The sequence below is a fragment of the Bos javanicus genome, chromosome X (assembly GCF_032452875.1).
Source record: "Bos javanicus breed banteng chromosome X, ARS-OSU_banteng_1.0, whole genome shotgun sequence".
NCBI classification, from domain to species: Eukaryota; Metazoa; Chordata; class Mammalia; order Artiodactyla; family Bovidae; genus Bos; species Bos javanicus.
Window position 1 is genome coordinate 94,637,572 of NC_083897.1, and position 11,731 is coordinate 94,649,302.

Here is an 11,731-nt window from a genome sequence, read left to right on the forward strand (position 1 = left end):
CCTCTAAATGTCTTAACTTTGTCCTGCTTGAGCAATAGAAATGAATAAGATCTAATATCTTACCCCAGAGCAGCTCCTGGGGCGAGAGACCCAGACACACAACACACTATGTAATTAGTGTTGGCATAGAAGGGGCTGTAGAAAGCATTGGTGTGGGAGCCCAGAGAAGTATGGTCCTAGGGAGAACAGAGGAGTCAAATAGGAATGGGGATATGGGGTGGGGATAGAGAAATCAAAAGGAGAACACAAGAGAATGATTGCTGAATAAGAGGTAGTAAGCAGAAAAGAGATCACATGGGGAGAAAGGAAAGCTGGAAGCAGGGAGTGTGGGAGGAGGCTGACAGGCTGTGAAGGAGACCCCTCTGGAGGCGGAAAGAGGCAGGGTCACTTCCGGCTGGGGATGGGGAGAAGCAAGGCACAGACCTAAGAAGAGGCTTGGAGACAGGACGCTTTCTGGACTGGAGAGGTGAGCTAAAGTGCCCTGCTATACTGAAGAGCTTGTGGGGACCTCCAGGCTGGGGTTTCAACGTGCTTGACTCCACATTCCCCTAAGGTTTGAAGGAAATCCGCTGAAGATACAGTCGCTAAACTCATGGAAGTGGTCGGATTTAGAGGTGCCTTTACTCAGATAGCAAGGGAGATAGGTTAGAATTTCTTTTGGGCAATGGAAAGGAGAGGTCTAGATTCTGTTAGGGGTGCCAAAGGAGGGAGGCAGATCCGGTTGAGACTGCAGAAAAATGAGATGGAGAAATCGCTCAGGGCACAGAAAGAAAGGAACAGAATCCAATTTAGCAGGGAGATAGGCAATGAGGGCCTTTGTTAAATGGAGAAAGGTCGCAGGACCTGGTTTGGGCCACAGAATGTAGCGATTTGGAGGTGGATAAACGAAGGGGTAGAATCCCTATTGAATAACTGAAATGAACGGGCTCGGAGGGGAGAAAAGAGGGGCTAGGACCCGGTTGATACCGGTTTGAAAAGGAAAGGGACAGAACCTGGTAGCGTTTGGGAACAAGGATCACACAAAAGCCTGATATCGTTGGATTTATGGGCGAGGCAACCGTGTTTGTAGTAAGGGCGGGATGGTCACTAGCAGACATAGAAGTAGGAAAGCAGTGCTGGGGAGGAGGCGTGCAGGGACTTACTGCAGAGCGGAGGGAGGGAGCGTGTAAAGGGACGAAGAGGTGCGGGGTAGTACTGTAGAGTGGAGGGAGGGGGCGTTTCGAAAAGGGGCGGTGCGGTGCACCACTGTACTACAGAGGAGAGGTGGATGGTGTTGAGGGCGGGAAGGGGCTGTAAGAAGCTGTAAGAAGAGGTACTGCAGAGCGGAGGTGGAGGAGGAGGTGTTGGGAGAAGGGTTCGAATGAGATGAGATGCAGTTAGAAAGAGTTTGTCACGGGTGGAGTCCAGATGTTCAGCTGCTCTGAGAGCAGAGACCTTATGTGGGATTCAGGTGGTCACAGTTCAGTCCACCAAAGCAAGTGAGCGCTCAGCGCCAGCGGTTGCCCCTACACCTCTGGTTGGTGCACATGCGCACTATAGAGTTGCAGTAAGGGGCCTGTGTAGGGTAAAGGGGAAGGGGTCGGAGAACTGACTTGCTGTTTCTTGGAAGCAAAAGGAGCTAGGATTTGGAAGCCAGACCATCTGGGTTTCTAGGTATGAGAACCCAGTAGTTGTAGGGTTTGGGGTTCAAGGTTTGATAAGAACCCCTTCCTTAGGATTGGCAGGAGGCCATACAAATCTCCACCTCCCTCTCATTCTTTCCTAACTCAAGCCCCTTCCCATCAGGCTCAGCTGTTTCTTGGCCCTCCAGAAAAATGGATAGGAGAAATGACTCCAATTATAAGATGACCCTGTTACAGGTGAGGCCTCTCTGCATTCTCTGAAGGCCATCTACCCTATTCTGAGTTCATTTACTGCTGTTGAGCCCCTACCACTCTGTGGTTGCATAACTCCCTACCTAACCTGTTTCAGTCCTCCCTTGCATGGTGGAGGACGAGGTGAGGAAAACCTGCCTATTTCTTGCTCCCTTTCTCTTTCTTTACTCTCCCCTTCAATCAATCGTTCAAAGGAGGGGGAGGTTTTTTTAGAAAGGGTGGGCTCTAGGGAGGCCAGATGGCTCAATACATCATAGTCTTAAGTGTGTAGGGCCCTCTGCCTCCCACTGTGAGCCTAGGGCTTCACTTCCCTCCAGATGTACAGGCTGAGACAACAGAAGACAGTGTCTTGCTGATACATACCCTCTTGGCAGCAACCAAGGACCCTCTGGCCATGGACCCACCAGTTGCCAACCAGCTGAAGAAAAGCAAGACCAAGAAGGCCCCTATTAAGGCTATTACTAAGACTGACCCTCCAGTTCCATCTGCCAGTGTGATTCCCACCACCAAGTTTAAAGTAACTTTTCCAGCTTTAAATCTGCCAGTCATTCTCCAGATCAACCAGGCTTCAGCTACCACTGAGGTAGCCAATACTCAGGCTTCTTCATTCACTGCTTAGTCTAAGAAATCTAACAAGACAAAAAAAGTTACTGCTAAGGCAACCCAATGTTCCCAATTTCCAATTGACAGTGAGAGTGTCACTACACAGATCAAGTTACCCTTGCAGACCCTAAACCTGCTAGTCGTTCTTCAGACTATCCAGGCTCCAATTGCCAATGAGTCAGCCAATTCTCAAGCTTCGTTAGGCCCCACCCGCCTAAAGAAGTTTCCAGGGCTAAGAAGGCTGATAATAAGGTCATAGCTAGTGCCACTGATATCTCACTGGCTCCATCCACTATTTACACAGCTACCACCCACAGCCAAATTACCTCAATCCGAACTAAGAAAGGCTCTAAAGCCAAGAAGGCAATTTTATTGTTAAGGGCACAAATACTGATACTGAGCTCCCGGAGGCCTCAGATGCCACTGAGATAGCTACCAGGCAGACTGAGGCCTCAGCAGCAGCTATCTGGCCCCCAAAATCCAAGGGCAAGAAAGTTGTCTACGAAGGCCCAAAATCTGCCTGTGAGATCTCTGAGGCCCTACCTGCCAGTCAAATGGTCACAAACCAACCCCTAGCAGCCACCCTCTGGGTCAAGAGAGGGTACAGGGGTCAGAAGGTTGACACTAAGACCCAAACAACCAAAAGCCAGACTCAAGTTGACCAAGGGATCCAGGCCAAGATGGATACCTCTCAGACCCACATAAGTTCTCTTGAGACTCAGGTTGCTGCTTCTGTCCAGGCCCTGGCAGATGATTACCTGGCTCAGTTTAGTTTGGAGCCCACAACTAGGACCCAGGGAAAGAGGAACCAAAAGGTGAGATCTCTGACATCACCATCCTTAACTTTGTACTTCTTTTCCATTGCTTTCCTCCTGGTTTGTTTATTTGTTCTATAAAAGTTTACTGAGTCTTTATACTCTGAGCCAGTCCCTGCATTCATATAGGCTATGTGAGATTCTGAGAAGATTGGGATGTAGTTACTGCTCCTTGGCAGTTCACAGATTGGTGTGGAAATAAGACATCGATACACTTAGATACAACCCAGATATAATTCAACTTGTATTTATACAGTAGTTAGAATGTGTCAGGCTTTGTGTTAGGTATAGTTACACAGGATATATTTTTATGTTTTAAAGTAACTTGTGCCAGCTAGGTCCCAGTTTTACAGATAAGAAAACCAAGTCCCAGAGAGGTGAAGTGACTTGTTGAAGGGGTACAGCTTGTAGAGCCAGTGGTGGCCAAAAAAGAAGAGAAATAACCAGACCCTGCCCTTGGATTGCTCCTGTGTAGCAGGAAAATAAAACTCCTACCTGGAAGACAGTAAAAGATAAATCTAGGACTCAGTGTGGTTAATGGTAAAGTCAGGACCCACTATAGGGAAGGTTTAGGGGACAGCATGAGGAGACAAAGCCATCTCTTTCAGCTGGTGATTTTGGATCTTCCTTCTTTCTGATGATGTAGTCCAAGAATCTGAACAAGGATGAGAGAGGTGTTGGTAATTATAGGTGGATCCCATGGAGCCAGAGGCCTCTGCTATCCCGAGATGTGGCCATTTTGCAAGAAAGGGTAAGAATCCAATGCTGCTCAGTCTTTTCTCTTCTTCACCTGCCCTCTTCTCTGCCATTCTTCTAAGTTTTATGAAAACATATTGAGATCTCCCCATGTATTCCTCTTCTCCCAGGCAAATAAGTTGGTGAAATACCTGTTGATTAAGTACCAGACAAAGATCCCCATCAACCACTCAGATAGAGTCATACCAACCCTCCTCCCTAAGCTGTCCTTTCTACTCCCCTCTCCTCTCTGCCATGGGAGTAATCATTTAGTTTTATGGCCTCTTCATTCTCTCACATGTCCCCCCCCCTGCCCTTTTCACACTCTGTCATGGCTGGCATCTCCCATTAACACAGTTCAGGACTCAGACTATACTGACCCCACTGGGCTGGCAAAAGGACTATAGCCTCTGTGGCCCCTTCTCATCCCAACTGTTCCCTTCTCTCCCTTCCTGCAGACATGCTGAAGGATGTCATCCAAGAATATGATGAATATTTCTCAGAGATCATTGAACAAGCAAGCTATGCTCTGGAGAAGGTGAAGGGGTATCCTCTGGGGGATGGGCACAATGGGGAACTCTTGAATGGAACAAAGGTGTACACATCCCTTTGCAGGGAACCACAGAGACTGACTAATTCAGCCCCATCCCCATGCAGATGAGCAGATGGTGGCCTAGCGAGAGGCACAGACTAGCTTGGGGTCACACAGCAGGTACAGCTAAGACTCAAGCCATCCAACTCAATCCTGGCTTCTGTTCACTGCTGGACACATCCTGTAGTATATTTCAGATATTCACTTCTCCCTTCCATTTCCCATTCTCTGTCCCCCTCAGTTCAGTTCAGTCGCTCAGTCGTGTCCGACCCTTTGCAATCCCATGAACCGCAGCACGCCAGGCCTCCCTGTCCATCACCAACTCCCAGAGTTCACTCAAACTCACATCCATTGAGTCAGTGATGCCATCCAGCCCTCTTATCCTCTGTCGTCCCCTTCTCCTCCTGCCCCCAATTGCTCCCAGCATCAGAGTCTTTTCCAATGAGTCAACTCTTCACATGAGGTGGCCACAGTACTGAAGTTTCAGCTTCAGCATCATTCCTTCCAAAGAAATCCCAGGGCTGATCTCCTTCAGAATGGACTGGTTGGATCTCCTTGCAGTCCAAGGGACTCTCAAGAGTCTTCTCCAACGCCACAGTTCAAAAGCATCAATTCTTTGGCGCTCAGCTTTCTTCACAGTCCAACTCTCACATCCATACATGACCACTGGGAAAACCATAGCCTTGACTAGATGGACCTTTGTTGGCAAAGTAATGTCTCTGATTTTGAATATGCTATCTAGGTTGGTCATAACTTTCCTTCCAAGGAGTAAGTGTCTTTTAATTTCATGTCTGCAGTCACCATCTGCAGTGATTTTGGAGCCCAGAAAAATAAAATCTGACACTGTTTCCCCATCTATTTCCCATGAAGTGGTGGGACCAGATGCCATGATCTTTGTTTTCTGAATGTTGAGCTTTAAGCCAACTTTTTCACTCTCCTCTTTCCCTTTCATCAAGAGGCTTTTTAGTTCCTCTTCACTTTCTGCCATAAGGATGGTGTCATCTGCATATCTGAGGTTATGGATATTTCTCCCGGCAATCTTGATTCCGGCTTATGCTTCTTCCAGCGCAGCGTTTCTCATGATGTACTCTGCATATAAGTTAAATAAGCAGGGTGACAATACACAGCCTTGACGTACTCCTTTTCCTATTTGGAACCAGTCAGTTTTTCCATGTCCAGTTCTAACTGTAGCTTCCTGACCTGCATATAGGTTTCTCAAGAGGCAGGTCAGGTGGTCTGGTATTCCCATCTCTTGAAGAATTTTCCACAGTTTATTGTAATTCACACAGTCAAAGGCTTTGGCATAGTCAATAAAGCAGAAATAAATGTTTTTCTTGAACTCTCTTGCTTTTTCCATGATGCAGCGGATATTGGCAATTTGACCTCTGGTTCCTCTGCCTTTTCTAAAACCAGCTTGAACATCTGGAAGTTCACAGTTCACGTATAGAGTCCCATTAATCATAAAGATGATTTGGTAACAATAATACGTTTGTTATTTGTTTGCTGTGTGCTGGCCACTTAGCTAAATGCTTTCTATGCATTATCTTACTGATTTCTCACACACACTCACAAATCCTAGGTCAACAGGGAACTGTGGGATGCTCAGCCAGCTCATTGATGCCTAGGCTGAATTTTGTGATCTCACACGCTATTCTTTTACTTGGCAGATATTTTGAGTCAATCTGAAGGAAATTGATAAAGCAGCTTGTATATTCTCATTAGCATTCAGGAATCCTCTACAGGCATACTGAGAATGTAAGCTGGGAAAGGGCTGCAGTGGTACGGAGGCTTCTCTGCTTTTTTTTTGTTCATGGTACTACTCCATCCTTGTCTTTTCCTTTCCCACATCCCCTAAGGAAGTCAGGAAAGACAGAGCCTAAAACCCCATTTTCTATCATCCACTCATAGTTGGAGCCCTGCACACAGGAGTAGTGCTCCTTTATGATTGTCTGGAGGGTGTAAAAGCCTGGGTTACCCCTACTGTCAGATTTTCTATTTCTCTAGAAGCTTCCCTGTCTCTTCCTATCAGGCTTGGTAGAGTGGTTCTCAAGGTAAGGCTTCCTGGTGTGGGTGAATCATGATGATTGATGGGCAGGAGCATCAGTGGGGCTGTGCCTAGAATTCTCTTGGAACTGAGGGGTCTGGAAGAGAAAGAAGGAACTCACATTGGCTGGGTGCCTGGATCATACCAGACTGACAAGCATTCTATCCTCTCAGTAACTTGGGGAGAGGAGAATGTAATTTTCCCATTTTATGAATAGGAGACTAGGCTCAAAGCCTTAAGTGCCTTTCCCAGGATCATATAGAGCTTGAAGCATAGACTGAGCAGAATTCTCCCATATCTGAAGAATCTGGGAGAAGCTAGCCTGGTGAGCAAGCTGGTGTATGTTTTGTTTTGTTTTTCAGATGGCTGCTGGATGTAAACCTTCTCTCTGTCCCATTATTTCCCTAGGACCAAGGGCACACCCAAACTAGATCTTCTCATGGTGATTCTGAGTGTCATTTTTATGAATGGCAACAAGGCCAATGAAGGTAAGTGGCTGGGTTGGCAGCTGAATTGGAGGAGGGGGTCATGGTCAAAATTGCACATGTTCATTTCTATCCCTGTTTCCTTTTGCCTCCCCTTGCAGCTGTCATCTGGGAGGTGCTGCGCAAGTTGGGGCTGTGCCCTGGGTATGACTGGGCTCTGTCAGTGCTTGCTGTCCGTGTTGTCCTTTGGCAAAAGAGAATGGTCCCAGGATTGCATCAGTCTGGTGGTCTGGTGGGGTGGGCAGATGTGCTGGACTGGGTCCAGAGTTCTGACTTGGGTGGATAGGGAAATGGTCCTGAACTCTCTGCTTCCTCTTTCTCCTATGTCCTCTTTCTGTTCTAATCTGATATATAAGATAGACCTTAGGGGCATCCCTGATAAGAACCATCTGACCTCAGCTGCCTGCTTCTAGTGATCCTGTGTTCATTACTTTCCTGACTTAATTGAGATGGCCTCATGTACTAGACAGGTCTCTTCCACATTGGGAAATGCCTCTACCCCCATGTGGGAAGATCTGATCTTGGTTCATGGGTTATTTTTCCCATTGTCAGGATAAGGCACTCACTCTTAGGGGAAGTGAGGAAGCTCATCACAGATGAGTTTGTGAAGCAAAAGTAAGTGGTGTTTGGGGGCTTTGTCAGGACCTGAAGTGTTCTGGGTATGCCAGTCTGGTCCAGAAATTGCTTGTTCAGCCTTTTTCTTACACTAACTTTAGACATATGGGCATTATGTTTCCTAGAACTAAGTGAGTCTGGTCCACAATTACCATGGTGGACCATACCAGGGCTGGGCCAGACCAAACACAAAACCCTTGCTATGGGGTGTGCTCAGAGCAGAATGCCCAGAGAATGGCTTCTCTGTTTACAACACACCCAATAGAAACTTGGGTTTACCCCTCACAGGTGGCAGAATACTTTGGCCTCCCTGTGACACCATACCCTATACATGCCTCCCCTGTAACACCAAGTGATTGCTTTGTACAGAGCCAATGGGAAATGGCTCAATATTGGAGGTTAAGATCATGAAATTTGTTTTGGAGTTAGTCTGGGGAAGGAGGGCCTTGGATATCCTTCTCCAGGAGCTGAGTTTAGTACTTGATTGGAGGAGGTTGCCACCTGTAACCAAGTGGGTAGACAACAGGTTTGCTTGGTTAGAAGCAAGTTTTATTTCCTTTCACCAAGGTACCTGGAATACAAGAGGGTCCCCAACAGCAGACCACCTGAATATGAGTTCTTCTGGGGCTTGTGCTCCTACCATGAGACTAGCAAGATGAAAGTTCTCAAGTTTGCCTGCAAGGTAATGGAAGAGCTTCCCTTACTTGGCATATTAAGGGTAATATGGCTGGGGCAGGCAGTGTACAGAATGGACAGGTACAGGGTAGCCTGCAGTTCATATATAAACATATGGAACTTAATTTATGTCCCAGAATGCTGCTTGACATAAAGTTTACATCATTTCATTCATTATTCATAATTTATATTAGTCTCCTTAACTGCTATAACAAAATATCATAAACTGAGTAGTTTAAACAACAGAAACAGGAATTTCCCTGGTGGTCCAGTGGCTAAGACTCTACGCTCCCAATGCAGGGGGCTGGGGTTCAATCCATGGCCAGGGAACTAGGTCCCACATGCCCCAACTAAGAATTCACTCACATGCCACAACTAAAGCCTGGTGCAGCCAAATAAATAAATATAAAAAATTAAAAAAAAAAAAAAACCAAACAGAAACATTTTGTTATAGTCCTGAAGGCTAGAAGTCCTAGATTAAGGTCCAGGAGCATTAGTTTCTAATGAAACCTCTCCTGGCTTGCAGAGTTCATGCATTCATGAACTCTTGCTGTGTTCATGGTGGAGAGAGAGTTCTTCTTTTTTAAAATAAATATTTATTTTTAATTGGAGGATAATTGCCTTACAATATTTTGTTGGTATTAACATAAATGCAGCCATAGGTATACACGTTTCCTTACTCTTGAACCTCCCTCCAATCCCAGCCCTCTAGATTTTCACAGAACACTGGGTCTAGCTCCCTGCATCATACAGCAAATTCCCACTGGCTATTTGTTTTATATATGGTACTGCATATGTTTCTATGCTACTCTTTCCATTTGTCCCACCCTCTCCTTTCCTGCACCCCCTCCATGTCCATAAGCCTGTTCTCTATGTCTGTTGTCTCCATTGCTGCCCTGCAAATAGGTTCATCAGTACCGTGTTTCTAGATTCCATATGTATGCATTAATATATGATATTTGTTCTTCTCTTTCTGACTTACTTCACTCTGTATAATGGGAGAGGCTCTTCTTAAAAGGACACTAATCTTATTGGATCAGGAACCCACCATTATGACATCATTAAACTTTACTTCCAGAAAGGCCCTACCTCCAGATATAGTCACATTCGAGGTTGGTGCTTCAACATATTAATTTCGGCGGGACAAAAGCATTCAATCCATAACATATTTACTCTCTTATCATTTCTCCTTATCTCTTACCATGAAAGGTAATAGGAGAGCTGTCCTGACTTGACATATTAAGGGTACAGGATGTCCCTGACTGGGGAAAGCAGTATACAGTGATGGGCAGCTTGCAGTTCATTTGTGATAAGAGAGTCAGTATGAAGACAGAGATGAAGACATTTAGGCTCAGTGACATTAAGTAGCTTGTCCAAGGTCACATAGCACCTAAATTATCAGAACTGAAATTGGATCTCAGGACTGATCCATGATAGAGCCCTAACAACTAAGAATTTTTTAAAATGCTACTCTTAGTTTTATACAAAGCCCATGGTATGTACTTAATACATAATTACAAATGTTATTTTTATTATAATGATTGTAATTCTCATTTCAGGTGCAAAAGAAAGACCCCAAGGACTGGGCCGTGCAGTACCAGGAAGCAGCGGAGATGCAAGTCCAAGCTGCAGCTGTGGCTATAGCTGAGGCTGAGGCCAGAGCTGAGGCAAAAGCCCAAATGGCGATTAGAGAGGAAGCTATGGCTGGGCCCTGGAATTGGGATGATATGGATATCGACTGTCTAACAAAGGAAGAGTTAGGTGATGGTGCTCAGGCCTGGGACAGATTTTCACTTGAGGCCAGAGCCCAAGAAAATGCAAACGCCAGTGCTAGCATAGACTTCAGCAGAGAAGCTAGCACCAGGGCTAGCTATAGCGATGGTTCTAGTATTAGCTTCAGTGGTGTACCCAGCCCTGGTAATGTCTTTGGTGGCAGAGCTGGTATTAGCTTTGATGGCACATGCAGCACCAGTGCTAGCTTCAGCAGTGTAGCCAGCATTTGCTTTGATGGCACACCCAGCACTTGCTCCACTTTCAGTGGTGGAGCCAGCATTAGCTTTGGTGGTACAGCCAACACCAGCTCTAGTTTCAGCAGTGAAGCCAGTATTAGCTTTGGTGGCACACCTTGCACCAGTGCCAACTTCAATGGTGGGGTCAGCTGTAGTTTCAGTGACCTGCTCAACACCAATACCAGTTTCAATGGTGGAGCCAGCTCTGGCTTTGGAGGCACACTCAGTACCACTTCTGGTTTCAGTGATGCACTCATTACGAGCACCAACCTTGGCAGTACACTTTGGCACCAGTGCAGTCTTTAGTGGTGTACTTAGCACCAGCACTCGCCTAGGTGGCACACTCAGCACTAGTGGCTACTATGGTGGTTCTCTCAGTTCTAGTGCCAGTTTGGTGGCACACTTAGTACCAGTATCTGCTTTGGTGGCTCTTCTAGCACCAGTACTGGTTTTGATGGTGTACTCAGTACCAAGGTCTCCTTTAGCAGCTCTTTCAACAGTTGCACTAACTTTGGTGATACACTCAGCACCAATCTTGGCTTTGGAGGCACACACAGCACCAGTGCTGGTTTTAGCAGTGCTGTCAGAATTAGCACTGGCTTCAGCAGTGTTCAGTTCAGTTCAGTCGCTCAGTCGTATCCGACTCTTTGTGACCCCATGAATCGCAGCATGCCAGGCCTCCCTGTCCATCACCAACTCCCAGACTTTACCCAAACTCATGTCCATCGAGTCAGTGATGCCGTCCAGCCATCTCATCCTCTGTCATCCCCTTCTCCTCCTGCCCCAAATCCCTCCCATCATCAGGGTCTTTTCCAGTGAGTCAACTTTGCATGAGGTGGCCAAAGTATTAGAGTTTCAGCTTCAACATCAGACCTTCCACTGAACACCCAGGACTGATCTCCTTTAGGATGGACTAGTTGGATCTCACTGCAGTCCAAGGGACTCTCAAGATTCTTCTCCAACGCCACAGTTCAAAAGCATCAATTCTTCAGTGCTCAGCTTTCTTCACAGTCCAATTCTCACATCCATACATGACCACTGGAAAAACCATAGCCTTGACTAGATGGACCTTTGTTGGCAAAGTAATGTCTCTGCTTTTGAATATGCTATTTAGGTTGGTCATAACTTTCCTTCCAAGGAGTAAGCGTCTTTTAATTTCATGGCTGCAGTCACCATCTGCAGTGATTTTGGAGCCCCCCAAAAATAAAGTCTGACACTGTTTCCACTGTTTCCCCATCTATTTCCTATCTTTTTGCCTTTTCATACTGTTCATGGGGTTCTCAA

At 46.3% G+C, this 11,731-nt stretch overlaps 1 protein-coding gene and 1 non-coding gene across 2 annotated transcripts; both read left to right on the plus strand.

Moving 5' to 3' along the window:
- The first annotated feature begins 1,982 nt into the window (after positions 1-1,982).
- On the plus strand, positions 1,983-11,731 carry LOC133242635 (trophinin-like). The gene is given in 16 exon segments (XM_061408800.1): positions 1,983-1,997; positions 2,146-2,671; positions 2,674-2,843; positions 2,846-3,292; positions 3,939-4,043; positions 4,159-4,227; positions 4,497-4,565; positions 6,287-6,317; positions 6,320-6,374; positions 7,072-7,151; positions 7,250-7,292; positions 7,701-7,763; positions 8,331-8,445; positions 9,998-10,732; positions 10,734-10,830; positions 10,833-11,731. Coding segments are annotated over 16 exon segments (3,054 nt in total). The 3' UTR covers positions 11,267-11,731.
- Positions 7,968-8,096, plus strand: LOC133243619 (small nucleolar RNA SNORA11). Its single transcript, XR_009735169.1, has one exon. It is a non-coding gene; the product is annotated as a small nucleolar RNA SNORA11 (small nucleolar RNA).